The sequence below is a fragment of the Diceros bicornis genome, chromosome 35 (genome assembly GCF_020826845.1).
Source record: "Diceros bicornis minor isolate mBicDic1 chromosome 35, mDicBic1.mat.cur, whole genome shotgun sequence".
NCBI lineage: Eukaryota > Metazoa > Chordata > Mammalia > Perissodactyla > Rhinocerotidae > Diceros > Diceros bicornis.
Window position 1 is genome coordinate 20,545,560 of NC_080774.1, and position 23,840 is coordinate 20,569,399.

General features: G+C 50.7%; 2 protein-coding genes across 3 annotated transcripts; one reads left to right on the top strand and one right to left on the bottom strand.

Annotated features, from left to right (window-relative positions):
* Window positions 1–9,355: 9,355 nt before the first annotated feature.
* Window positions 9,356–11,151, bottom strand: LOC131398047 (formin-2-like). The gene is made up of 3 exons (XM_058531095.1): window positions 11,144–11,151; window positions 10,234–10,881; window positions 9,356–9,491 (listed from the first exon to the last, which is right to left on the bottom strand). Exons 1-3 carry the CDS (start codon window positions 11,149–11,151, stop codon window positions 9,356–9,358), a joined length of 792 nt encoding a protein of 263 aa, XP_058387078.1.
* On the top strand, window positions 10,605–23,301 carry ASPHD2 (aspartate beta-hydroxylase domain containing 2). Of its 2 annotated transcripts, none has more exons than XM_058531669.1 (4): window positions 10,605–10,668; window positions 14,274–15,357; window positions 20,798–20,911; window positions 21,467–23,301. In XM_058531669.1, exons 2-4 carry the CDS (start codon window positions 14,472–14,474, stop codon window positions 21,574–21,576), a joined length of 1,110 nt encoding a protein of 369 aa, XP_058387652.1. In that variant the 5' UTR covers window positions 10,605–10,668; window positions 14,274–14,471; the 3' UTR covers window positions 21,577–23,301. The 2 variants fall into 2 exon arrangements, with proteins under 2 accessions (XP_058387652.1, XP_058387653.1); XM_058531670.1 differs by lacking the exon at window positions 10,605–10,668 and adding an exon at window positions 11,331–11,470.
* Window positions 23,302–23,840: the final 539 nt, after the last annotated feature.

Consider the following 23,840-nt stretch of genomic DNA (forward strand, 5'->3'; position numbering starts at 1 on the left):
ACCTTCTCGCTCTAGGAATGTGACCAATGACGAGGAGACTTATACTGTCTGGTCTCTTCTGACATGCTTCGTTCTCCCTGGAATCCAGGAAATTCTGGCTACCTGCAGTGTGCAAAGGCAGCTGGCCAGGCAAGGATGCTGGTGCCAGGTCCCCGGGCTCCTCCCTGGAGAGAGCGAGTGCCTCTCGGGTTGCAGCTGCAGAAAGAGAGAGGAGACTAGGGGGACAGGATGGGGAGCTGTGAGGCAGTGGTTTGGACTTCAACTCGGTGAGTCATGCCCCGGGCAGCTTTTTACAGGAGTTGCAAATTCCAGTAATAGCAGATCAGGGACATCTCTCGAGGGACTTCCCACCAATCGAAAGTGTCTTTGCTCCATCTTGGCAGTTCTGAGTCCGCATCTGAACAGCTTATCTTCATAACCAGATCCTGAAGTTTTTCCTCGCTTTGGTCCCTGGGCTTCCCGAAACCAGGAAGTTTTCTGCCCTGAAGTTGGAGGAGTCAGATGATATTTACTGTCAGTGGACACTACACATGAGTCTGGCCCCTAATCCAAACAGGGATGCTATTTTCTTGTCCCATGTCCTGGAGGGTGAACAGGGTATCTTCCTTTTGCCCCTCTAGATCCACTCCCTGGCCTTCTCCTCTCTGTTCCCACCCCTGGGGAGGCTGACCTGTGCAGTTTCCATCAATGGGCTCCCTCTCATTGGCATCCAGTTGGGTACGGCCCATGGGGAGCCCCGGTTGGAGGAGGAAGTCAGGAGGAGAGTGAGGGCATTCCTCCTGGCTTCTTCTTTGTGGGGTCCCACAGCCCGACTGTGTCCCTTATGGGAAGAGCACAGCCCTCTCTAAACAGTCTCTCTATCTCCCGATTCTGGTAACCACTCTCTCCATTGTCCTTCAGACCTAAGGGAGTAATGGCTCCCCCTGTTACTAGTCCTGGGTACTGCACCATCCTTGAGGTTTCCTTAAACTCTGCCCAACCCCTTTATTAAACCCTCCTCAAATGACCCAGTGAGAGTGTGCCATCTCCACACTTCCAGGCACCTGAGTGATACTAATCGTTAAGGTAAAAGCCAAATTTACCCACCTCTCTTCTTCCCTGCTGTTGCTGTCACCCTAACTGACCCTAATCTACACGGTCCATCAGCAGCCAAGTCTTGTTCAGGAGCCTTTGCAGGTGTCCAGCAGGCCACTTAAAATAAAACCCAAGCTCCTTACCGTGGCTTAAAAGGCTTGAGCCTGCTCTCCAGACCCATCTCCCTCCACGCTCCCTCTCCTCTGCCCCAGCCACATGGGCTTCTTGCCATTTCTTAAGCACGCCAAGCTTGCTCAAACTTTTAAGCCTTTGCACTCGCTGTTCCTTCCTCCCCTCTGCCTGCTACGAGGTCCTGGGGGGTGGGGGAGGGGGAGGATTTTCATGGGTTGTCAAGTTTAATCCTCACTCCTGCAAGTTCCCAGAGGCAGACATCCATTTTTTTCTTTTTTCTTTCTTGGCATCACTGTAATCCGGGAGCTGCAAACTCAAGTGCCTACAGAACACGTCAGGTAACATAAACAAGGGAAATGGCCAAGGCTAATAAAAGTCGTTCAGCTCTCTTGGTCTGGCTTTTGTTTTTCCACTTTTGACAGAGATGTGGAAGCAAAGAAATAGTTCCTCACTATAAACACACGCACACACAGTGCAGAGTCAATGATGGTGGCAAGTGACAACTGCCCTTAGTGTTAGGGAGCAATAGGGTGGGGGATGGGGGGACTGCAGCAAACCACCTACCAGCCAATTTGCTGTTTCACAGAAATCTGGCCCATTGTGGCCAGATCTTGCCATTTTTCAAGAGAACCTGGAAATCCAGATTTTTTTATGGTGTCTCCTAGTTTCTAAATGTTGACAATTTTTAAAAGTTTTGTGCAGGCCACACTGAACGTATCCTGGTGCTGGATTTCAGGTAGAGGCTGCCAGGACTCAGTTACTCTCATACATTCAGTGTCATATACTCAGTCTGTGTCCAACAATTTTATATGTCGAATAAATGAACAGTCGTCTCAGCTGACTTCTCAGAGTTTAGAAGTAGCTGACAGGCAGTACATCTTCCCTCTGTTGGGAATGTAGGACAAGTGGGTTCAGGATGAGAGGGAGCTTCTCCATTCCAGCTCGAAGCTCTAAGATGTGTCTGCTCCTGGGCTCAGATGCAGCCTGCATGAAATTTCATGAAGATTAGATTCCTACACCACTTGGTCTGGGGCTGATGTGGGTCAGCGTGCACCAATATGGCCATGCCTGTGTTTCATAGTCCACATCCATTCTGGTGTTGGTGCCATCGTGTACTGGTTGTTAAATAATTTTAATATCAACCCAACTGGGTGCAAAAATGGAACCCCATAATGGTCACAGTCTGTTTCCACCGAGAAGGTCTCTTGGAGGTGGGAAATGAAGCGTGTTATCAAAACTCGATCTTGTTCATATAGGGGTTGAATTCTATTCCAAGTTTTGTAGAGGGATGATTCTCTTAAAGATCTTCTGAACTTGGGCATGCCTCTCATGTCTGCTTTCCCATAAAGAGAGACGTATAGGTTCTCACACCTACCTTCCGTGCCTGGCCAAAGCTATTCCAAAGCTTCTAGAGAACGTGGGACGATGGAGTAGTCCGGGTACAGGTAACGAGCCAGATCAAGCACAGGGTGACCCAGCGGAGGGCAGTGGCAGACACAGGTGGCGGCTTTGGGAAGAAGTCCTCATTAACTCACTCACTCCAGTGGATAACTCTCCCAGGCTCCAAAAACAGCAGGCTCACGTCTGGTTCTACGTATCTGCACTGCAAGCAGGGAGTTCACCGTCTGTTCAAATGCTAAATAGACGTTAGCAGCACTTTGTCGGATCAGCTCAAGGTGATTTAGATTTGTTCCGGGAACACACTCAGCATTTGATAACACGAGAGTGTGGCTCTGCTCTCTGGACAGATAGAATTACTTGTCTGTATATGCTAATCAACCAAAGGGTCTCCTCCAACGATAAATCCAGTTGGAGAGATACACACTTATTTCCTAGAATTTCTGACTCCGGCTTATCCCAATATTTCTCAGAGCAAAGCTTCCCAACTTTTATTTGGGGTAAACTAGCAGTGGTTTACAAACTTATTTTAGTCTTAGGATCTTTCACTGCCCAAACACAGAAGGTCAATATATAAAGTTAATAAAGGGCAAGCTGGGGGCCGGCCTGGTTGCATAGCGGATAAGCGCGCACACTCTGCTGTGGCGGCCCTGGGTTCCCAGGTTCGGATCCCGGGCGCGCACTGACGCACTGCTTGTTAAGCCATGCTGTGGCGGCGTCCCATATAAAGTGGAGGAAGATGGGCACGGATGTTAGCCCAGGGCCAATCTTCCTCATCAAAAAGGAGGATTGGCATCAGAAGTTAGCTCAGGGCTAATCTTCCTCACCAAAAAAATAAAATAAAATAAAATAAAATAATGGGCAAGTTGTTCAGAGAGAAGCAATGAGAACCCCCAAGCATGTGCTCGTCACTCTATTCCCGTCTGGCCTTTCCTCTTGTCGCCCCTACAAGGGTGACTAGGAACCTCAAAGTTGGGACACAGTTGACAGGGCTGTTCTCGAATATCTCCAAATTGCTCAAGTCATATGGGAAACTCACAACCCAAACTTTCAAAAACAAAGTTCATTTTACCTAATAAAATTGTCTTTCTATAGTTTATAATTATGTGATATTTCAAACATTCATAGAGAGTTAGAGAGTAATAGGACAAACATTTACCTACCTACCACTCACCTTTATCAAATCTTAACATTTTGCTTTATTGCTTTGGGTTTTGTAAAAGAATAATATACTACAAATATTGTTGAAGCTCCCCAGTGTGCAATTCTCTAATCTCATTACTGTCTCTTCCTCCCTCCCTCCCCAGAAATAACCACTATCCTGAATTTGTATTAATCACCCCCATGCAAGATTATTACTATTTATGTATATATATATTAATACATACATTTTCTCCTGAACATACATATGTATATATGTGTGCATAAAAGTATGTACATTTTTTCCCTGAACAGTATAGTACTGTATTGTTTGCATGAGTCCACACTATATATCAATATTGTGTTACACATATCAACTTACAGTTTGCTTTTTCAGCTCAACATTATATTTTGGAGATTTATCCATGTTGATATGTTTAGCTCTGGCTCATGCACTTTAACTGCTATATCATATTCCTCTGTATGAATTTGTGTGTACATTTTCCTCTTGATGAATTTTGCCTCCAATTTTTCACAAAATGTTACAAGGTACATTCTTGTACACGTGTCCCACTCAGATAACTTCTCTAGGGCAAAGGCTTTCAAACTTACCTGACTGCCACTGATTTTACCCTGGGACCCAGTGCAACACACACACACACACACACACACACACACACCACGTGCGCACACGTGCACATAAACACACACTAAATGAAATAAAAGTTTCACAAAACAATCTCTTATGACACGTTCAGAAACACTCTCATAATTTCTATTGTAATTTATTCTATTTCATTGTTTTAAATCATAGTCATGGCTCACTCTATGAATTCTACAACCATCACGGGGACCCCAGTTTGAAATTCAGTGCTCTAGAGCATATATCAGGAAGTGGAAGGGCGGGATTGGGGGGTGTGCACACCAACAACTTTACTGAAGATGACCAGCGTGGTTGTGCAAATTTACACTCCCCCAGCAGTGTATGAGGGCTCCTGTTCATCTACAGCCTCGCCAACATTTGGCATCAACTGGCTTTTTAATTTTTGCCAACACGATGACTGCAAAGTGGAATCTCATTGTGGTTTTAATTTGTAGTTCCATGATGAGCAGTGTGGCGTGGCTCCTTCCCACGTGTTTATTGGCCATTGTGTTTCCTCTCACGTAAATTGTCCGCTTGTACCCTTGCTCATTTTTTATTAGGTAGTTCCATTTGTCTTTAGCTTTCTTGGCCCTCTGCTTTTCTACACAAATTTTATGATTAATTTATCTTGTTGTACTAAAAACATTGGGATTTTCATAAAAATTGATTTATATTTTATAGATCATTTGGGGAAACTGACATCTTTATGATGCCGTCTCTTCATATCCATGAATTTTGTGCACATTGTCATTATTCACAATTTATGCTGTGCCCTTGAATATTTTTATTTCACTTTTTTTCATCTTTCCCATTTTAATTAAATTCATTCCTGAGTCCTTTGTAGTTTCGTCGCCACTCTGAATAGTTTTTTCTATCCTTCTTCCAAATGCCTCATTTCCTTTTCTTGCCTTATTGCACTGGTCAGAAGATCCAGTACGATGTTGGATAGGAGTGGAGACAGTAAACATCCTTGTCTTGGTCCAATCTTTGAGGGAGAGCATTCAATCTCTAACCGTCGAGTATGATGTTGGTTGTAGGTTTTTCATAAATGCTCTTAATTAGATTGACATAGTTCCCTTCTATTCCTACTTTGCTGGGAGTTTTTAATCATGACCAGATGTCGAATTTTGTCAAACACTTTTTCTGCATCTATTGAGATGATTGTGTAGTTCTTTTCCTTTAATTTGCTAATATAATGAATTCTATCAAGAGTTTCTGGTGTTGAACAATTCTTCATTCTCGAAAAATAATTTTTAATGTGATTTTGAATTTTTATTTTAAAAATCCCTTTTCAATATTACTAATAACATTCAATTTTCTTTTAAAAGTTAAAATGTTTCTTGCAAAAGAATGAAAGTAGACCATTTTCTTCTGCCATACACAAAAATTAACTCAAAATGGATCAAAGACTTGAAGGTAAGACCTGAAACTATAAAACTCCTGGAAGAAAATACAGGGAGTACACTCTTTAATATCCATTATAAAGGGATCTTTTTGAATTCCATGTCTACTCAGATAAGGGAGACAAAAGAAAAAATAAGCAAATGGGACTTCATCAGACTAAAGAGCTTCCGCAAGGCAAATGAAACCAGGATAAAAATGAAAAGACAACCCACCAGCTGGGAGAAAATATTTGCAAGTCATATATCTGACAAGGGGTTAATCTCCATAATCTATGAAGAACTTACACAACTGAAAAACAAACAACCTGATCAAAAAATGGGCAGAGGATATGAACAGACATTTTTCCAAGTAAGATATACAGATGGCCAATAGGCACATGAAAAGATATTCAACATCACTAATCATCAGGGAAATGTAAATCAAAACTACACTAAGATATCACCTTACACCCGTTAGAATGGCTATAATCACCAAGACAAAAAACAACAAATGTTGTAGAGGATGTGGAGAAAAGGGAATCCTCATTCACTGCTGGTGGGAATGCAACCTGGTGCAGCCTCTATGGAAAACAGTATGGAGATTCCTCAAAAAATTAAAAATAGAAATACCCTATGATCTAGCTATCCCACTATTGGGTATCTACCCAACGAACCTGAAATCAACAATCCAAAGAGGCTTATGTACCCCTATGTTCGCTGCAGCATTATCCATTATAGCCAAGAAGTGGAAGCAACCCAGGTGTCCCTCGATTGATGAGTGGATAAAGAAGATGTGGCATATATACACCATGGAATACTACTCGGTCATAAAAGACGGCAAAATTGTCCCATTTGCAACAACATGGATGGACCTGGAGGGTATTGTGTTAAGCAAAATAAGCCAGACAGAGAGAGACAAACACGGCATGATTTCACTCATATGTGGAAGATAAACTAACACATGGACAGAGAGAACAGTTTGGTGGTTACCAGGGGGAAGGGGGTTGGGGGCTGGGCACAAGGGGTGAAGGGACGCATTTACATGGTAACTGGCAAACAATAATGTACAACTAAAATTTCACAATGTTATAAACTATTATGACATCAGTAACAAAAAAAAGACTGTACAGGCAAAAAAAAATAGTTAAAATGCTTCTGTACATTTGCAAATGCATAGCATTTTCCTGGAAAGATGGATAAGAAAGTAGTTATAATGACAGTCTTAAACAAAGGGAACCAGTGGTTGAGGGATAGAGGAGAGAGGTAGTCCTAGTAACTCATTTATCTTTTTTGCATTTTGTTCCAGGAGCATTTAAATCCTTTTGAAAATATTAAATCAAATTAAAACATTACAGAAAATGCTAGGGCCGGCCCCGGGGCTTAGCGGTTAAGTGCGCGCACTCCGCTACTGGCGGCCCGGGTTTGGATCCCGGGCGTGCACCGACACACCGCTTCTCCGGCCATGCTGAGGCCGCGTCCCACATACAGCAACTAGAAGGACGTGCAACTTTGACATACAACTATCTACTGGGGCTTTGGGGGGAAAAAATAAATAAATAAAATCTTAAAAAAAAAAAAAAAGAAAATGCTAGAGTTTCTCTTGTCCACTGTGCCCAATTCTCATTCCTTCTTGACCTCTCCTGAAGTTACAACTCATGAATTTAGTATGCTTCCTCTGAGGGATATTCTTTGCATTTACAAACATTGTAATATTTTAAGTTTTAAAGAGGAGAACATACTAGTGTATTCTTCTACTGCTTTTTTCCTGCTTTTTCATAAATATATGTATATATCCACAGAATCTATAGAGGAACATTTTGTGTTGTATGTGTGTCATGTAGATGAAATCATACTACAAGCATAATTCTGCTTTTGTTTTTGCTCTATTGTTTGTTAGGAGCTTTATCTATATTGTTACATATACATCTAGCTTCTTTTTAATAGCTGCACAATATTACATAATCTAAAAACATAACTGTATCTATGCTAGAGAAATTCTAGGCAGAAATACACATTTGTTGCTGCTGTTTTAACAAATACTACCAAATTTCTCTCCAAAGTGACTATACCAGGCTTTAATGTACCAATCAAGCATTTTCTGGAGGGTCTACACATTCCCCTTCTGACTTGCTATGACCTTGACTGAGCAAGGCGTGTTTTCCCTCTGGACTCCGGTGACTCCATCTGCAGGAGGAGGGAGTTGGGTGGACCCGACAAGCGTATGAGATGGCATAATGATAGGCTGTGCAGCCTCAGAGTGGGTCGGGAGCAGCTGCCCTAGAGAAGACAGTCAGAGGAGGAGGACGCGGGTGGCAGCCAAGCTGAAGACAGGCAATTTAGATGTACTTGGCCCTTCTCTCGGTTCCTCCATTAGCGCAGTGACAATTTATCTGGAGGTCTCACCCAAAAGCCCCCTCTGGAAGGCCCAGATACCCTTTTCCAGGGGAACTCACCCCCCAGGGTCTCCCTAGGAAGAAATGGCAAACAGGGTTAGCAAAATGCAGGCATGGTAATATTGCCATTGAGCAAATAAATACTCTTAACAAATACAGAGCAATATAATTGCACTGGTCAAAGATAATTACAGGATTTATACACATATTAATTCATAATGTACCACAAATGGTGTGGTCCAGGAATGGAACACACCTTTCACATTCGCAACTGTATGAAGAATGTTTTTCTTTTTCAACCATCAGTGTGATGCTGCGACTGAAAGTAAAAGCACCTTTGGAGAAGTCTAAATCTGAGCAACTTGCTGAGTGGGAGATGGACCAGGTGCCCTCCCACCTTCTCCACCCTACCCAGGCTCAATCACTCTGAGGCTGGCGGCCAACAGTCATCTTATCTAGTGGTTCCAAATCTGATGCCTGTGTCGATTACCCACACTTTGGGCAAATCTGGGTGCATTTTATGGTTTCCCAATACTGGCATTTTGGTTTATTTTAGTAGAATAAAAGAGAAAAAAATGTTCTTCCCCCTTTGAAAGTTGAGAAAAGTCTGGAGTTGAGGAAAGAGGAGAGCAGACAGGGATGAAGTGGCTTCTAAGACACGGCAGAGATGCATTCTGAGCCACAGTAGAGGTGGGTTCTGGGACAGGGGGAGAGGTGGGTTCTGGGACAAGGACAAGGTGGATTCTGGGACACATTAGGAGTGGATTCTGGAACAGCGGTGAGAAGTGGGCTCTGGGACAGGGTAGAGGTGGGTTCTGGGAAACGGTAGAGGCGGGTTCTGGGAAAGGGACAAGGTGGATTCTGGGATATGATAGAGGTGGATTCTGGGACATGGTAGAGGTGGGTTCTGGAACAGAGACAAGGTGGATTCTGGGATATGATAGAGGTGGGTTCTGGGACAGGGGTGAGGTGGATTCTGAGGCATGGTAGAGGTAGGTTCCTAGGTCAGGGACCAGGTGGGTTCTGGAACAGAGGCAAGGTGGATTCTGGGATATGGGTGAGAGGTGGGTTCTGGGACAGGGGGAGAGGTGGGTTCTGGGACAGGGACAAGGTGGATTCTGGGATATGATAGAGGTGGGTTCTGGGACAGGGGTGAGGTGGATTCTGAGGCGTGGTAGAGATAGGTTCCTAGGTCAGGGACCAGGTGGGTTCTGGAACAGAGGCAAGGTGGATTCTGGGATATGGGTGAGAGGTGGGTTCTGGGACAGGGGGAGAGGTGGGTTCTGGGACAGGGACAAGGTGGATTCTGGGATATGATAGAGGTGGGTTCTGGAACAGAGGCAAGGTGGACTCTGGGATATGGGTGAGAGGTGGGTTCTGGGACAGGGGGAGAGGTGGGTTCTGGGACAGGGACAAGGTGGATTCTGGGATATGATAGAGGTGGGTTCTGGAACAGAGGCAAGGTGGATTCTGGGGCAGCAACAGGTAGATTGTGAGGCAGAACAGTTGCATTGTGGGCCGGCGGGCCCACTCCGTGTTCCCTGAACGTGCCCTGCACAGCTCCCCTGGAGCCCTAACATGTCCGTGGCCACTGTGAGCTCATTTGTCTCCCTCAGGCCTTGGCTCAAACATCACCCTCAGAGAGGCCTCCCCCCTCACCCTGTCCTGTCCTGTCCTGTCCCTCCCCGCCACTCTGCCCGGCAGGTGAGCGTAGATAGACCTGCGATTACTGGGCACTGTCCCTCCGGCTGGACTGTGGCTCCCACAGCGCGCAGGGCCAGGCCCACACAGGCTGCCCGATCATTCTTTGTATTAACGAATGAGTTTTCCAGGAGACTAAGGGACCTGTTTGATTTGCGGGTTCATTCCAAGTGCCGGAAAGGCCCTGGAAGCCTATGCTGAATCGATAAATAAAGAAAAGAAGGGTGTCAGGGCGAGAGAAGAGAGGGAGGAAAGGAGAGGGAGGGAAAGGGGAAGAGAATGGAAGGAGGAAAGGGGGAGGGAGAGAGCCAGAGAGGGACGGAGCAGAGGGAGAGGGACAGAGAGGCCGCGGGAGGGGACAGCGGACCACCGAGGGGGGACGACCAGCGGCTGAATTGCTGCGCCCGGACTCGGTGAACGCACGCCGCCGCCCGCGCACGCTCGAACTGGGCGGCAGCGCGTCCTGCTGCCCGGGCCACCGCCGCTCCGGCCTCGGGTCAGCCGCGCGGGGCGCGCGCCGCCGGCGTCGGGGGTCCCGGCCCGGCCCCGCCCCGCCCCGCCCCGCAGCCGCCCGCCGCGCCCCCTCCCCCGCCCGCGGCGCGCGCGGCATTGTGGGAGTTGTGGTCCCCGCGGCCCCGCGGAGCGCAGCGCGGCGTCGGCGCTGGCGGGGGCACCGGCGCGGCTCCGGCTCGGCTCCGGCGGCGTGGGCCGGGCGGGGGCTCCGCGGCGCGGGCAGGGGGCGTCCGCGCCCTCGGGCGGCGGCGTGGCCCCGGCCCCAGCGGCCGCCCCCACCGCCCGCACGCAGGTAAGCGGCGTCTCTGGGGGCTGCGGGGCCGACCCCGCGGGAGCGGGAGGAGGAGGCGGCGGCCGGGCGGCTGCGGTCCCGCGGTCCCCACGCCGCGCGGTGCGGCCGCCGAGGATGCTCCCGGACGCCGGCGCCCGCCTGCGCCCCGCATCCTGGCCCGGCCGAGGGGCCCCGCCGCCAGCGCTCGCTACGTGCTGAGCGCCGCCGCCTCGGCTGTGCTCGCGGCCCGGCTAGGCATCACCCTCCTCCACCCTACCCCGTCGCAGTCCCTCCCCTAGTTAACCGCCCCCATCACCCTCCCCCGTGACCCTCCTCGTCGGTCCCTTTCCTTGCTTGCTTTCCCCCTCCCCCCAGCCCTGAGCATCACCCACTTCCCGTTTTCCCGTGCTGACCTCCTCCCTGTCCCGTGAGTTGTCACCGTAAGCCTCCTTCCCTGATCTTGAGCCCATCTCCCACTTCTCCTGTAGGCATTTACCTTTCCATCGTGCCATCCCCCTCCTGCCCTGACTTCCTGGCGGTCACCATCTGGGTTACCCCATCTTTTGCCTCCCATTCCCCCCCTCCAGAGTGGGTGGGTGCTGAAAACGCTGGCCAAGAGCGGTTCCCCCCCGGGGTGGGGGGCGGGTCCAGGGCGGCTCTCGCGCTCCTGGGGGGAGTGGGCTGCATGCATCGCACGCCTTGCCCAGCGCTGCCCTACTCCTTGGGGGCCTTCTGAGGTGGCCTGGCCTCCCCCTGAGAGTGACCAGAAGCTCTTGAGCACTGGGCACCCTCTTGGACTGGTGATGTGAACTGGATTAACCAGGTTAGAGCGATGAGTCTGTCCCCCAGGTGTTCACTGTATCAGAAGTTATATGTGATTGGACTTGCTCACCACTTGGCCATGAATTTGAACCGTATTCCCCAGAGCTGACTGACCTCTAAGATCTGGAGTTGCATATTATGAAAGTGCAGAACTGCCATGAGATGTCCCCATCCCTAATGAGGGCAGAAATGAAACAGATGAAAATGAACAGATATATGAAGGAAGCTGGAAGTTACTGTGGTCACTGGCACAGGAGCTGGTGGGGCGCCGGCCGGGGCGAGGTGGGGGGGGGGGGGGGGGTGAGAATCCATGTCCTCCCCACTGGGGGTTGGGGAGTTGTCACTGGGTGTTATGAGTGTCAGGTGTTTGAACTAGTACTTAATGAACTGTCAGTTACCCTACAAATGTGAGGGTTTCTTTTAGTGTCACATTTCAGCTGTGAGCTTGTTAATCCTCTGGGCTCAGGGACCTGCCAGCACATATTGGCTAAAAGTATCTGACAGGTATGAGAAATCTGAACTTCAGGTCTCAGTGCTGTTGATGATCTTGTGAACAAGGTTTGAAGCTGGGGTTCAGGGCGTCAGGATCTTCTGCTGCCTTGTGTTGATAGCTCAGCCTGGGGAGCTCTCATGGCTGGCGTTGTACAGAATGAGGCTTCACCTAGGTGGGGTGAGCGAGGAGCGGTGTCCAGTGGAGAGATTCCCTCATACTCAACCCTGTCTTCCATGCCTTCATTTTGATTGACTTAAACGTTAATGATTAGCAGGGCTGATGGGAACTAACACTTAACAGGTGTTTGTTAAATTATCACCATCTCACTCAGAACGTGTAAGAAAAACCTCTCCTCCTGAGAGACTGAGTTTCAAAGTTCGAATTAGCGGTTTCGCTCAGTGATGGGGGAAATCCTTTTAGTAAAAGTGCTTGTTGTCACGCAGATGATGGTCTCACACAGAATTTGGGGAGTCCTGGGGTTCTGTCTGGGAGATGGCTTGGAAGCAAAACATCTTTCATCTGGGTTTTCTTTCCCTTCGCCTCAAGAGGAAACAGCTGCTGGTTATAATAGTCGAGAGCCAGGGACATGGAGGAAACCACTGTTTCCATCCAGTGGGGCCCAGCCTTTCCCTCTTCTCCCAAATCTGTGAAGAAATTGAGAATGTGTGAGGAAAAAATTAGCTTCTAACCTCCCCACTCTTGTATTTTTCCTAGAAACATAAAAAATGTCCATGAATATTCAGCATGTATGTTTTTGACTTACTAAACGTTACAGTCAAGTGATTCTTGATTCAGCCTAAGCCAGGAAGATGCAAGTAGGCAGTTAATGAGCACCTAAGGTTTCCCTTTCGTTTTTAGCTTTGCAAGTCTGGGGACAAAAAAGTTAGGTGAGATGTATGGCCACAAGAGTGTCCAGGATTTCCCTTTAGCTGTTGGAGTTCTCAGTCCTGAAATACCTTCCCTTGTGCCCCTCCTCTGGTTTGCTGGCTAATTGAGATGGGACGGCACATATGGAACACTGCCATCACATGACCATAAGTGCCTTAGATCTGTCGTCCTTCACCTTCTTCCAGGGAGATGAGCATTACCATCTTCTAGATGAGGAAACTGAGACTTAGAGAGGGGAAGTGACCTGCCCAGAGTTGGCATTAATACGCCGTCCAGCCCATTCTCAGTTTGGGTTCTTAACCTGTCTGCTACATTGCAAGAATTTTCAGGCCACATTTAGTCCCTGGAGAAAGGGGAGGGTACAGCTTTCCCATTTTTTTAGTGGCCTTCTCATATTTCTGAGAGAGAAGAGAGAGGGTAGACTACACAATGAATTTTCTGAATTGTTCTGCTCCTCGAGATGAGGGAATGGATTGGCCTTGTAGCAGAACATAGACCTAGCTGTTTTCAGATTAGAAAAGCAGGATGGATAAGGATTTCCGCCGGGAAACGCGGCCAGGGTTTTATAGACACGGGCGACGTGACAGCTGGGCTCTGATCGTCCTTGTAGGTTATTGGGATAATCAGGGTGCTAGATGCTGGCCCTAACCTTCCACAAGAGACATGGCAAAGCGCTTCTGTTTGGAGACAGAGACCGGAAAGGGCGTCTGTTTCCATTCTGTCCCCTCATTTTATTTGCATAACCCATGGGTGAGGCCAGGAGATAGTCTCCCCAGCGAGTAGACAGAAAATGCCCTGTGTCTGCCACGGATGTGACCCCAGAGCCCACTTCCTTTTCCAGCTTGATTCTAAGCCCAGCCCGTGTCAGAGGGCAGGGGAGATTAAATGAGAATGATGAAGTGCTCTGAAAAGAGAAAGTCAGATGGAGAACATGCAGTTTTCAAGTTCCTTTGCCATTTTTAAGACGCTTTTGAATCTAGATTTCTTTTTACTTAAAGGCACAGAGATTTAAGGAGAATAAGCATTTATTAAATATCTACTGTGAAAGAGTATAGCAAAACGATTAGACGTTGGCTTTGCAGTCAGATGGGGTTTGTGTCCCTGCCCTGGCTGCGTGAACTTGGGTGAGTCATATGGCCTCTCCAAGCCTTGGTTTCCTCATCTGTAAAATGGGGCTAATGGCCCCTCCTAAGGATGACACAGAATAGATAGGACTGCTGTAATTATCAGACAGTGCTTGATGCAGGTTAAACATGACTGGCTTTTTGCGAATTGGGAATGGTGGTAAAATGGGGAGAGAATACACAAGGTTGAGGAGTGTGGTCCCAACAAGGACCTTACAGAATGATCTGAGGCTTTGCATGTCAGTTGAGGGCTTTTCCAGGTGTAAAAATTTAGGCTGGTTTATTTTTTTTCATCCCAGGTTTGGACTTCCTAAAAATCCTTTCGCAGTGACCAGCCCCACTTGCTAACGTGACATAAAGCAGCTCCTTCCGCCCTCCCTGCAGTGACTTTGGCCAGGAGTGGAGTGGCAGGCACAGAGGTCCGTCAATGCCGCCCCTGGCAGGATCCCAGGAACGGTGGCAGCCATGCTCCCCCCTGGCCCCCCGCGCTAAGCTGCATGGTGTGGGTGCCCTTGGGACCCCAGAGGACTGACTGTCTGCCCTTGCTTCACGCCCCCGACATCAACTCCTCCAAGATGTCTCTCGAGTGGCTGGTGGCCTGGAGCTGGTCGCTGGATGGCCTGAGGGACTGCATCGCCACGGGCATCCAGTCTGTGCGGGACTGCGACACCACCGCCGTGGTCACCGTGGCCTGCCTGCTGGTCCTGTTCGTGTGGTACTGTTACCACGTGGGCCGGGAGCAGCCCCGGCCCTACGCCTCCGTCAACTCGCTCATGCAGGGCCCCGACGCCGGCGGGCTGCAGAACGGCTACGTGTACTGCCAGTCCCCCGAGTGCGTGCGCTGCACCCACAACGAGGGCCTCAACCAGAAGCTCTACCACAACCTGCAGGAGTACGCCAAGCGCTACTCCTGGTCCGGCATGGGCCGCATCCACAAGGGCATCCGCGAGCAGGGCCGCTACCTCAACAGCCGGCCGTCCATCCAGAAGCCCGAGGTCTTCTTCCTGCCCGACCTCCCCACCACACCCTACTTTTCCCGGGACGCACAGAAGCACGACGTGGAGCTGCTGGAGCGGAACTTCCAGACCATCCTGTGCGAGTTTGAGACCCTCTACAAGGCTTTCTCAAACTGCAGCCTCCCGCAAGGATGGAAAATGAACAGCACGTCCAGCGGGGAGTGGGTCACCTTTTACTTGGTCAATCAGGGGGTTTGTGTCCCCAGGAACTGCAGGAAGTGCCCACGGACGTACCGCTTGCTCGGAAGCCTTCGGACCTGTATTGGGAACAATGTTTTTGGGAATGCGTGCATCTCCGTGCTGAGCCCTGGGACTGTGATAACGGAGCACTATGGCCCCACCAACATCCGCATCCGATGCCACTTAGGTACGTTGCAGGGACGGGTCTCCCAGCCCGCGCTGGTCTCAGTCTGTCTGACTCATGGGTGCCCAGACATCACAAAAGTTCAGGAGCCAGAATCGTGCTTTTTCACATCCTACACTGGACTCCTATCACAAATTGGTGAATCACCTGTCAGCAATTTTGACAGCAGAGATTGAGTCAAATAAGAAACTGGTGATCGGTGTAAACCTAATTTCTGACAGAAGCTCTGTCCAAAAGCACTTTCTGCAGTGTGTGAAAGGTCTCCAGCTGCACCATCCAGTACGGTAGCCACTAGCCACGGGGAACCATGGAATGCGTGAACTGTGGCTGGTGCAAGCAAGGAGCTCAATTTTTAATTTAATCTAAATTTAAATAGCCACATAGGCCATGGCTACTGTACTGGGCAGCACAGCTCTAGAGCCAGAGACAGTTGTACTGATTACTGGGAAAGATACCGAGGTGCCTTCTGAATCGCCAAGGCTGAAATGATGCTTGGTGTTAGGTGATTTTATTCAGGTTCTTGGAAAAGTAGTGATGTGTGTGCTGTGTGTAGCAATTTTGAAAACAGGGTTTGGAGTCAGATTGCCTTTGTTTGCATCCTGGCCCCACCGTGAGCTAGCTGTGTTACTTGGGGCAAGTCACTTCATCTCCCTGGGCCTCAGTTTCCTTGTTTGGAAAGTGGAGGTAGAAAGATCATCTCTTACAGAGTTGTTTTGAGGATCTGGTAGGATAATGTGTATTGTAAAGCATTTGTTCACACAGAGGCTGATAGTGAGTACTTAACAGGTAGGCTTAAAAACAACTCGGTAAATAGGAATATTAGTTCCCAGAATGCCTCATTCCTGGTGAGCTGTGATAACGGGTTGGTTACCGGGGCGACAGCATCACCAGTTAGCTCCCAGATGAGAGGAGCTTGCTGAGAGCCTCGGCAAAGGCCGGTTGTAGGGAGTTGGCAGCGCTGCCTTGGCTTCAGGGTGGAGGAAGGAGAAACACGTGCAGGAGCCCCGGTGTAGGCTGGAGCAGGGGTTCGTCATTAGGCTCCAGAGACGGGCCTGGGGGCCTGCACCCAGAGCCCTCTGCTTCTCCCATGCTCTCTCTGGGGAATCTGAGTAAGATGTGGCCAGGACAGAGAGCTTCACTGCTTGAAAAACAAAAGGAATTAGATCCGAGCAGTTGACACTGTGAGTATTTCAGGAGTAAAGGCAGGACAGAGTGGAGGCTCTGGACTAGGTGGCCTGCCTTCATGGTCCGCTCTGTGACTTTGGGTAAGTAACTGAATCCGTGCCTCCATTTGCTCATCTGTAAAATGGGGAGATAGTGCTTCCCTCACAGGATCATTAAGAGGATTCAAGTCATATCTTCTGTGGCTGCCTAACGTGGTGCCTGGCATGTGATGGCATTCGAGAAATGATAGCTAGAGCTTTTATGATCAGACACTGCGTGTGACAGTGTGAGAAATGATCCATAAGACGTGGTCTCTGCCCTCAGGAAACAGTGGGAAATGAACAGGCTTTGGAAGCAAACACACCTCAACTCAGATCTGTCAGCCCCACTTCCAGAGGGGCCTTGAGCACGGCCCTGAAAGTCTTTGAGCCTCGGTTTTCTCCTCTCTAAAATGGGGGTGGTGATACCTGCCTGGAGGCGTGTTTGGAGGATTAGGACTGTTTCAAGTACTTGGTGGGTAGAGGGCGTCAGCCAGAGGGCCTCTTAGTAATGGAAGAGGGGACACGATCATCTGAGTGGTGATTGTGAGAAATCACAGCGCTGTGCACGGCCCCGGGTGCACTCCGAGATCAGAGGGCACCGGGCTGCAGGCAGGCTCTCTGGCGAGCTGGGTCTGGCCCTGGAGGATCACTGGGGCCACCAGGGTGGGGCAGAAAGAGGAGCCTTCCCCGTGGGGCTGGGGGAGCCGGTCAGGGGAGGCCAGTGGTGGGGGCTGCGGTTGGACAGGTCGGGTGGGTGCCGACTGCAGAGGGCCCCCATGCCGGGCTTCAGAATTGAGGCTGTGGGCAGTGGGGAACAGTGCTGTTCTTTTTTAAAGATTTTCCTTGTGTGGTTTTTTTTTTTTTTTCAGTAAGGAAGATTAGCCCTGAGCTAACATCTGTTGCCAGTCCTTTTTTTGCTGAGGAAGATTGGCCCTGAGCTAACATCCGTGCCCATCTTCCTCTGCTTTATATGTGGGCCGCCGCCACAGCGTGGCTTGATAAGCAGTGTATGGTTCCGCACCTGGGATCTGAACCTGCGAACCCTGGGCCACCGAAGCGGAGTGTGTGAACTTAACCACTACACCACCAGGCCGGCCCCTCATTGTGTGTTTTTTAAAGCTTCAGAACGCCGTGTAGGGAGGAACGTTGAGGATTGATGTGATAGAAGTCCAGGCAGGTGTGTCGAGTAGGAAGGGCTGGTGGCAAGAACACCAAAGATCTGCCTCCTGTGTATTTAATGCCTGTTGTGCGTCTCTGCAATATACGTGTGTGTGTGTGTGTGTAAAACATGTCCACACAGACCCTCTTTGTGACCTGTCATTCCCTCCTTGGCCTAGCTGGTTATTTGCCAGTGGAAAATCTGGGTCTTCCGTGTTCCCTGGGCAGCAGGCAACTTGGAACACGTGGCACTGGAGGGTGGCTAGTCCCCGTGGCTGGGCGGGCTCTGTGGTTGGGTTTGCTCAGTGTTTCCTCCTTGCCACAATCACGGGCACATGTGTATCCACCCAGGAAGGAAACAAGGTGTGTTAGGCTCACGTGACCTTGTGTGTTGACAGAGAGGGCGTCCAGAGAATGAGGTCAGAAGCAGAGCAGGCCTGGTAGAGCCCCGTGGCCACACGTCCGCCAGGTCCCTGGCTGAAGCTGAGCAGGCACCTGCAGTTCCCGAGCTGCGCTCTTGCACTGCCAGCCCTTGTCCTGTTGTTCTGCCTCCGTCTGAGCTGTGGCTGGTGGAACTGTCCCTCCCGACACTGCAGCCCCAGCCGGTGCTCTTCCTTGGGCACATGTGCTGCGCCCTGCTCTGAGCTATCTCTAGAGGTGGCATCACTCAGTCTCGGCTGAACCAGAGGACAGCTCCGGCCCAGCTGTCACCAGCACTGTGTGCAGGGCTGGGGTGGCCCGGCTGCACTGCCACAAACCTCCAGGAAACACCTCTGAAGCTAACTGGGCAGGTGTTACTGGTGAGGCAGATGCCTGTCCAAATGGCCGACCCTCAGGAAAGGGGAGAGGAAAATGCATGAGTATATTCAGCAAATTCTCGCTGAATAAGCACAATTAGACTCTCTTTTTCCTTTTGTGTGGATGCTGTCAGATTTCTGGGCAGCCTAGCCAGGTGTACCAGCAGATCCGCTTGTGCTGCCCTGCCCGCCCTGAATGTCAGCTGCCAGCATCCTGAAGTGGGGGCGGCTGGTGGGCAGAGCCCTTTCTCCACCCTCCTTCCGCCTCCCTCAGTGCTTGGTGGGGGATCTGGGACTGGGCGAGGCCATGTGTGGGGCCCATCTCTACCCCCAGGAGCCACCCAGCTGCTCTATTCGGGGGGAATATTGATCATTTGTACCAGCTAAGCTGGTTTGTGGGCGATAGGCAGGAATAGTGGGCCACTAGAAGGCTGAGCAGAATGCAGGGGCAGGCGGAGGGGAGTACACAGGGTTTACTCCCCTCCAGCCGGGCCAGTTTTCTGTCACTGTGACATGTAGCAGTCAATCATTTAGTGGCCCAGGGAAAGGGGAGCTTTTTTCTGAAACCCTGGGGTAGACCATCCCCACCTATTCCTATAGGCCTTCTGCCCCGCACCAGCCCATGAGGAGACACGTGACGAGAAGATATGGCCGGTGGGGCCCTCCCATCTGGCCCAGCAAGTGGCAGGCTGAACCCTTTTACCTCCCTGTCCCCCAGCCGTTGTTCACAGTAGCAGGACATCGTGGTGCCAGAGTCGGATGGATGGGCTCAGCTGATTCAGTGGAATGTACTGTTGATAATTGAAACTTACTAACTACAGGGAAATCAACCATCACTTTAATTCCACGGCTGCTAACGTAATAACTGGCTTTTATATCATACTGTCCAGTCTTATGAGAGCCTATTCTTTGGAGCCAGACAGATTTGGATTCAGATCACAGTCCCACAAGGACAACTGACTTTCCAGCAGGGCACTTCACTTCCCTAAATCTCAGGCGCTCCATCTGGAAAGTGGGTGACGATGCCTGTCCAGTGTTTATTTAGCACAGACCTGCTCACAGGAAGTGTTCCGTTATCGGGAGCAGGGGCAGTGGGCACGTAGCTCTGGAAGGTGTGTGTGTTAATGTGCCCCTTTCACAGACGAGGCGGCTGTGGCTGAGAGAGGTTGAGTGACTTGCCCAGAGGCACGCAGCACGTAGGGCCAGAGCCAGTTGTCTGACCCAGGTCTCCTGTGCTTCCCGCTCGTCTGTGCGGTGCATCTGTTTGAGTTCTTATTCCACACGTACTTCCTGGAGCCATCCATCTCTGCTGCAAAGGCTGTGTTAAAACGCTCTGGCTGTTAGAGAGAAAGCTGTTTCATGTTTCTCACAGGGGACATTCAGTCATGGCCTGGGGTCACGGTTGTCACAGTGAGTCACTGAGGAACAGGAACACCGCGATCCCAGCCCATCTTCCAGGGCCCCCTTCCTCACGGGTCAGTCCTTCTGGAGAGCTGTCGGGCTGACCCGTCCTCTCCCGAACCCGTGAGGGCTGTGGTGAGAGCTTCGTTTATGGACGTCCAGGTAGTGAGGGGGCCAGGTGTTTCTGCAGAGCCTTGGGTTGGATGGGGGTGTGGAAGTGCCCGCACAGCCGCGCTTCAACCAGCCCCCCTTTCTGGGGTTAGGCCCCCGAGCTCGGGACTCACCACTTGCGTGTTGAGCATATGGCTCCTTGCGAAGGTGTCAGTTTGTTTCCTCTTGAAGCTCAGGCGTTTCCCTGGGGGTGTCCTCCAGTTTCCCAGAATGAGTCTGGGGAACGTGCCGTCCTCGGGCCTCAAAATGGATGTGAAGGTTGGCACGCAAAGAACAGGGCACTGTGCGAACCTCTGCATCTTGAATCTCAACTAAAACAGCCCTAGAGATGGCGCCACAGTAGACACAGTTGGGCCGGGCGGGGTTCTGAACCCGGCTTCCCTCCATTTCCAAGGGTCCTGGGTCGGGCTTCAGGAGTCTCAAAAGTGTAGTGCAAGCCTTGGTCTGTGCTTTAGTCCGAGGAGTCCAGGACCCAGAACAGGTTAAGCCAGTGGAGGAATGAGTTTGCCCAAGGAGCGCGGCGAGGATCCAGGTGCACAGCCTGCATTTGCCCTATTGAACCGCCCCCACCCCGGGCGGGGCTCAGAGGGGTGGGCTGCAGGGTCTGGTGCTTCAGAAGTTGAGAGCTCTCACCAAAGCGGGCCCCCCCCGACCTCCAGCCCTCCCTGATCCTGCCTGCCTTCTCTCCCCTCTCTCTGCTTGTCCCCCAAGGTCTGAAAACTCCCAGCGGCTGTGAGCTGGTGGTGGGGGGAGAGCCCCAGTGTTGGGCAGAGGGCCGCTGCCTCCTCTTCGATGATTCTTTCCTGCACACTGCATTCCACGAAGGTGAGTGTCTGCCCAGCCCATTGCCACCTATTTTTTATTATAGAGTTTTTTACAGCTGTTTTAGGTTTCCAGAAAAATTGAGCAGAAAGTACACACCACCCCCACACACGGTTTCCCCTTTTAGTAACATCCTGCATTTGTGTCCTACGTTTGTTATAATTGATGAGCCAATATTGATACATTATTATTAACTAAAGTTGATAGTTTACATTAGGGTTCACGCTTGGTGTTGTACGTTCTGTGGGTTTTGACAAATATATGATGGGCATGTATCCACCATGAGAGTATCACAGGGAAGAGCTTCATTGCCCTGAAGGTCCTCTGTGCTCCGCCTTCCACTTCTTCACCCCTCCCGCCCTCCGCCCGTTTCCTCTTACTCACCCTGCTCAGAACCTTAGGAAGCCGTGACAGCATTCTTGACCAGAGAGGAACAGATCTGATCTGTGCCAAGGGCCGGGCCGGGCCCCTGCCCAGAAGCTCCCCACGTGGGATCCAGCTCTGGGTGGGTCCTGGCTCCGGGGCACTTTGAACCTCTCCTCTCTCACCCGCCCCCAGGTTCAGCAGAGGATGGCCCACGGGTGGTTTTCATGGTGGATCTGTGGCATCCAAATGTCGCAGCCGCCGAACGGCAGGCCCTGGATTTCATCTTTGCTCCGGGACGATGAGAACATTCCCGTGCTGGAGCCGGCGAGAGTGGCCGCGGGTCAGCATGGGCAGTCTGGGGTCCGGTCTGGCCCCCCGCATTGCGAGTCCACGCTCAGAAACCTGCCTCAGCAGAGAGCTCTTCGTGGGATTTTTACATCGCGTTGGGTCCCGCTTTCCTTTGGTTGTTGTAAATGGGAAATTTTCAGCTTGTATTTCCTTAGATTTTTTTCCTTCCGATCATCTGCTTCTGCGATTCCTTTCTGCCTAATAGTGCGTTACTTTGCTCCGTGACCAGAGGCGGTGCCCCTCTCGTCTGTGTCGTGTTGCTCCGTGGTTTTTTCAGTGCTCTGAAATAGAGTAACCAAATGGTTATTTGTCTGAATGTAATAATGTAAAACTTCTTGTGGTCATCTTAAAAGAAAACAACAAAAACAAAACAAAAAATGGCAAACTGGAGAGCTGGAGAACTTGGCCTCTGCTGCCGTCACAGTCACACAGGGGACCCTTCAGCCGCCCCAGGGCAGGGGAGAGATGCAGTCCCCGCCGGCCGGCCGGCCTCGCGGGCAGGGTGGACACGGTCAGGGGCGGTGCACGGCGTCAGGCCTGGGGAAGCTGTCCCCGTCACTCACCTCGCCCCAAACCCTGTCAGGTCCCCGATGGCAAAGAGCATTCGGCGGGTGGGACTGGAGGCTTTTCTGTCAACCTTGCTTTCCTACAAAGCCGAGGCTGGAGTCCTCGAGAGCCAAGGTGGGGCTCCCACGGAGCAGCCGCGGAACGTGTAATTCACTTACCTCACTGCCTACAGAAGCCCCACTGCCAAACCGGGCCTGGAAACTTCCCCGTTTGAGTGGTTTTGAGTCCACGGTGATGAATGTTAAGCCAACCCAGGTTGGCTGATAGGAGCTGTGGTGGGATAAGACCTCACTCATCCATTGACCTCTGGGAAAGCCTTTCTCTGGCAAACTGGAATCGTAGATCCGACCAAAGTGTCTGTTTTGCTTTGGAGTTCTGTTGCCTCTGATTTTCCATTTATTTGTCTGTACATAAATGTTCGAACCCTGGCCTCGGAGAGAGTGGGCCCTGTGTCTCTGTCACTGCACAGGTGCCAAGTGACGGCGACCTAAGCCAGGGTATGTGACACTGGGAGGACTACAGACCCAGAGGACCGCCAGTCGCGGTGCTGGCTTTTGGTCTCCTGTGAAGGACGGGGCCAGTTTGAGGCGCTAAGTCTAGAAACAGCCTCCTGTTAGCCCATGTGTGAGAGCGTAGCCTCCAGCCGTACTAGAGATGCCTTTCTTGAATAATGAATGATGGCAGTGTCGGGTTTATAAAGCCGTGGAGCGGTGTAGAATCTACGGCTTGTCACACGTGCGGGTCCCGTGTTTATGTCCGAGTGGAGACCAGCAGCTTCTGTGAGGAGCAGGCGTCAGAAGTGAACACGATCTGAAATGCGCTAGGTAGTTCCTAGCAAGTGGGCAAAGAAAACGTGTCTACATTTGAGTAAAATTTCCACGCAGATATTTTTCAGTGATTCGAATGCAGGAAAGAGCAGAAATTTCAAACACACCTGAAGTCTTTTTACTCATTAAGTATCTTGTTCAAGAACCACTGAGGTGCATGATTTCTGTACATACTGACCGCTCTACGTTTACAGAGCCAGCAGCCCACACGGGTACCTGGCTGCCTGTGCGCACGTGACGTGGTTGGGGAGCAGGAGATAAATAAAGGATCTTGCTGAAACCCGAGTGGAGTGGTAAAGTGGTGTGTTGGGCAGAGGCTCTGAGAGGGGCCCTCCTACGAGTGTGAGGCTCTTGGGTTTGGGTCGTGTCACAGAGCCAGCGGGCCACTAGAAGTGATGGTGTATAGTGAATGAGGCAAAATGTAGTTCTAAACTAATGGGTGTGGGGTGGGGGAAACGAGCAGATCTACAGAATGTTAAGGAACCGCAGGTGTCACACTGGGCAAAGGGCCAGGACCGTGGCTTCGGGAGAGCCGCGGATTCGGGACTCAGGGCCGGGAGCTCGCTCCCGTGCGACCTTGGGCACGTCACAGAGCCTCCGTGTGCCCGCTGTAGAGGCGACGCCTGGCGTGTAAAGCGGGATGGTGGCTCCCTGTCTGCCCTGGCCGTGCTTCTGCGCAGTTACGGGGAAGCAGGTGAGGAGGGAGGCCGGGTAAGGAGGAGCTGGGTAGACATTTCATCCCTGGTAAAGGGGGCTCCTTCCTGCCGCCTGCGTCTAGTTAAGAGGGAGAAGCATGGCCCTCAAAAGCTACACTGTGAGTTTTT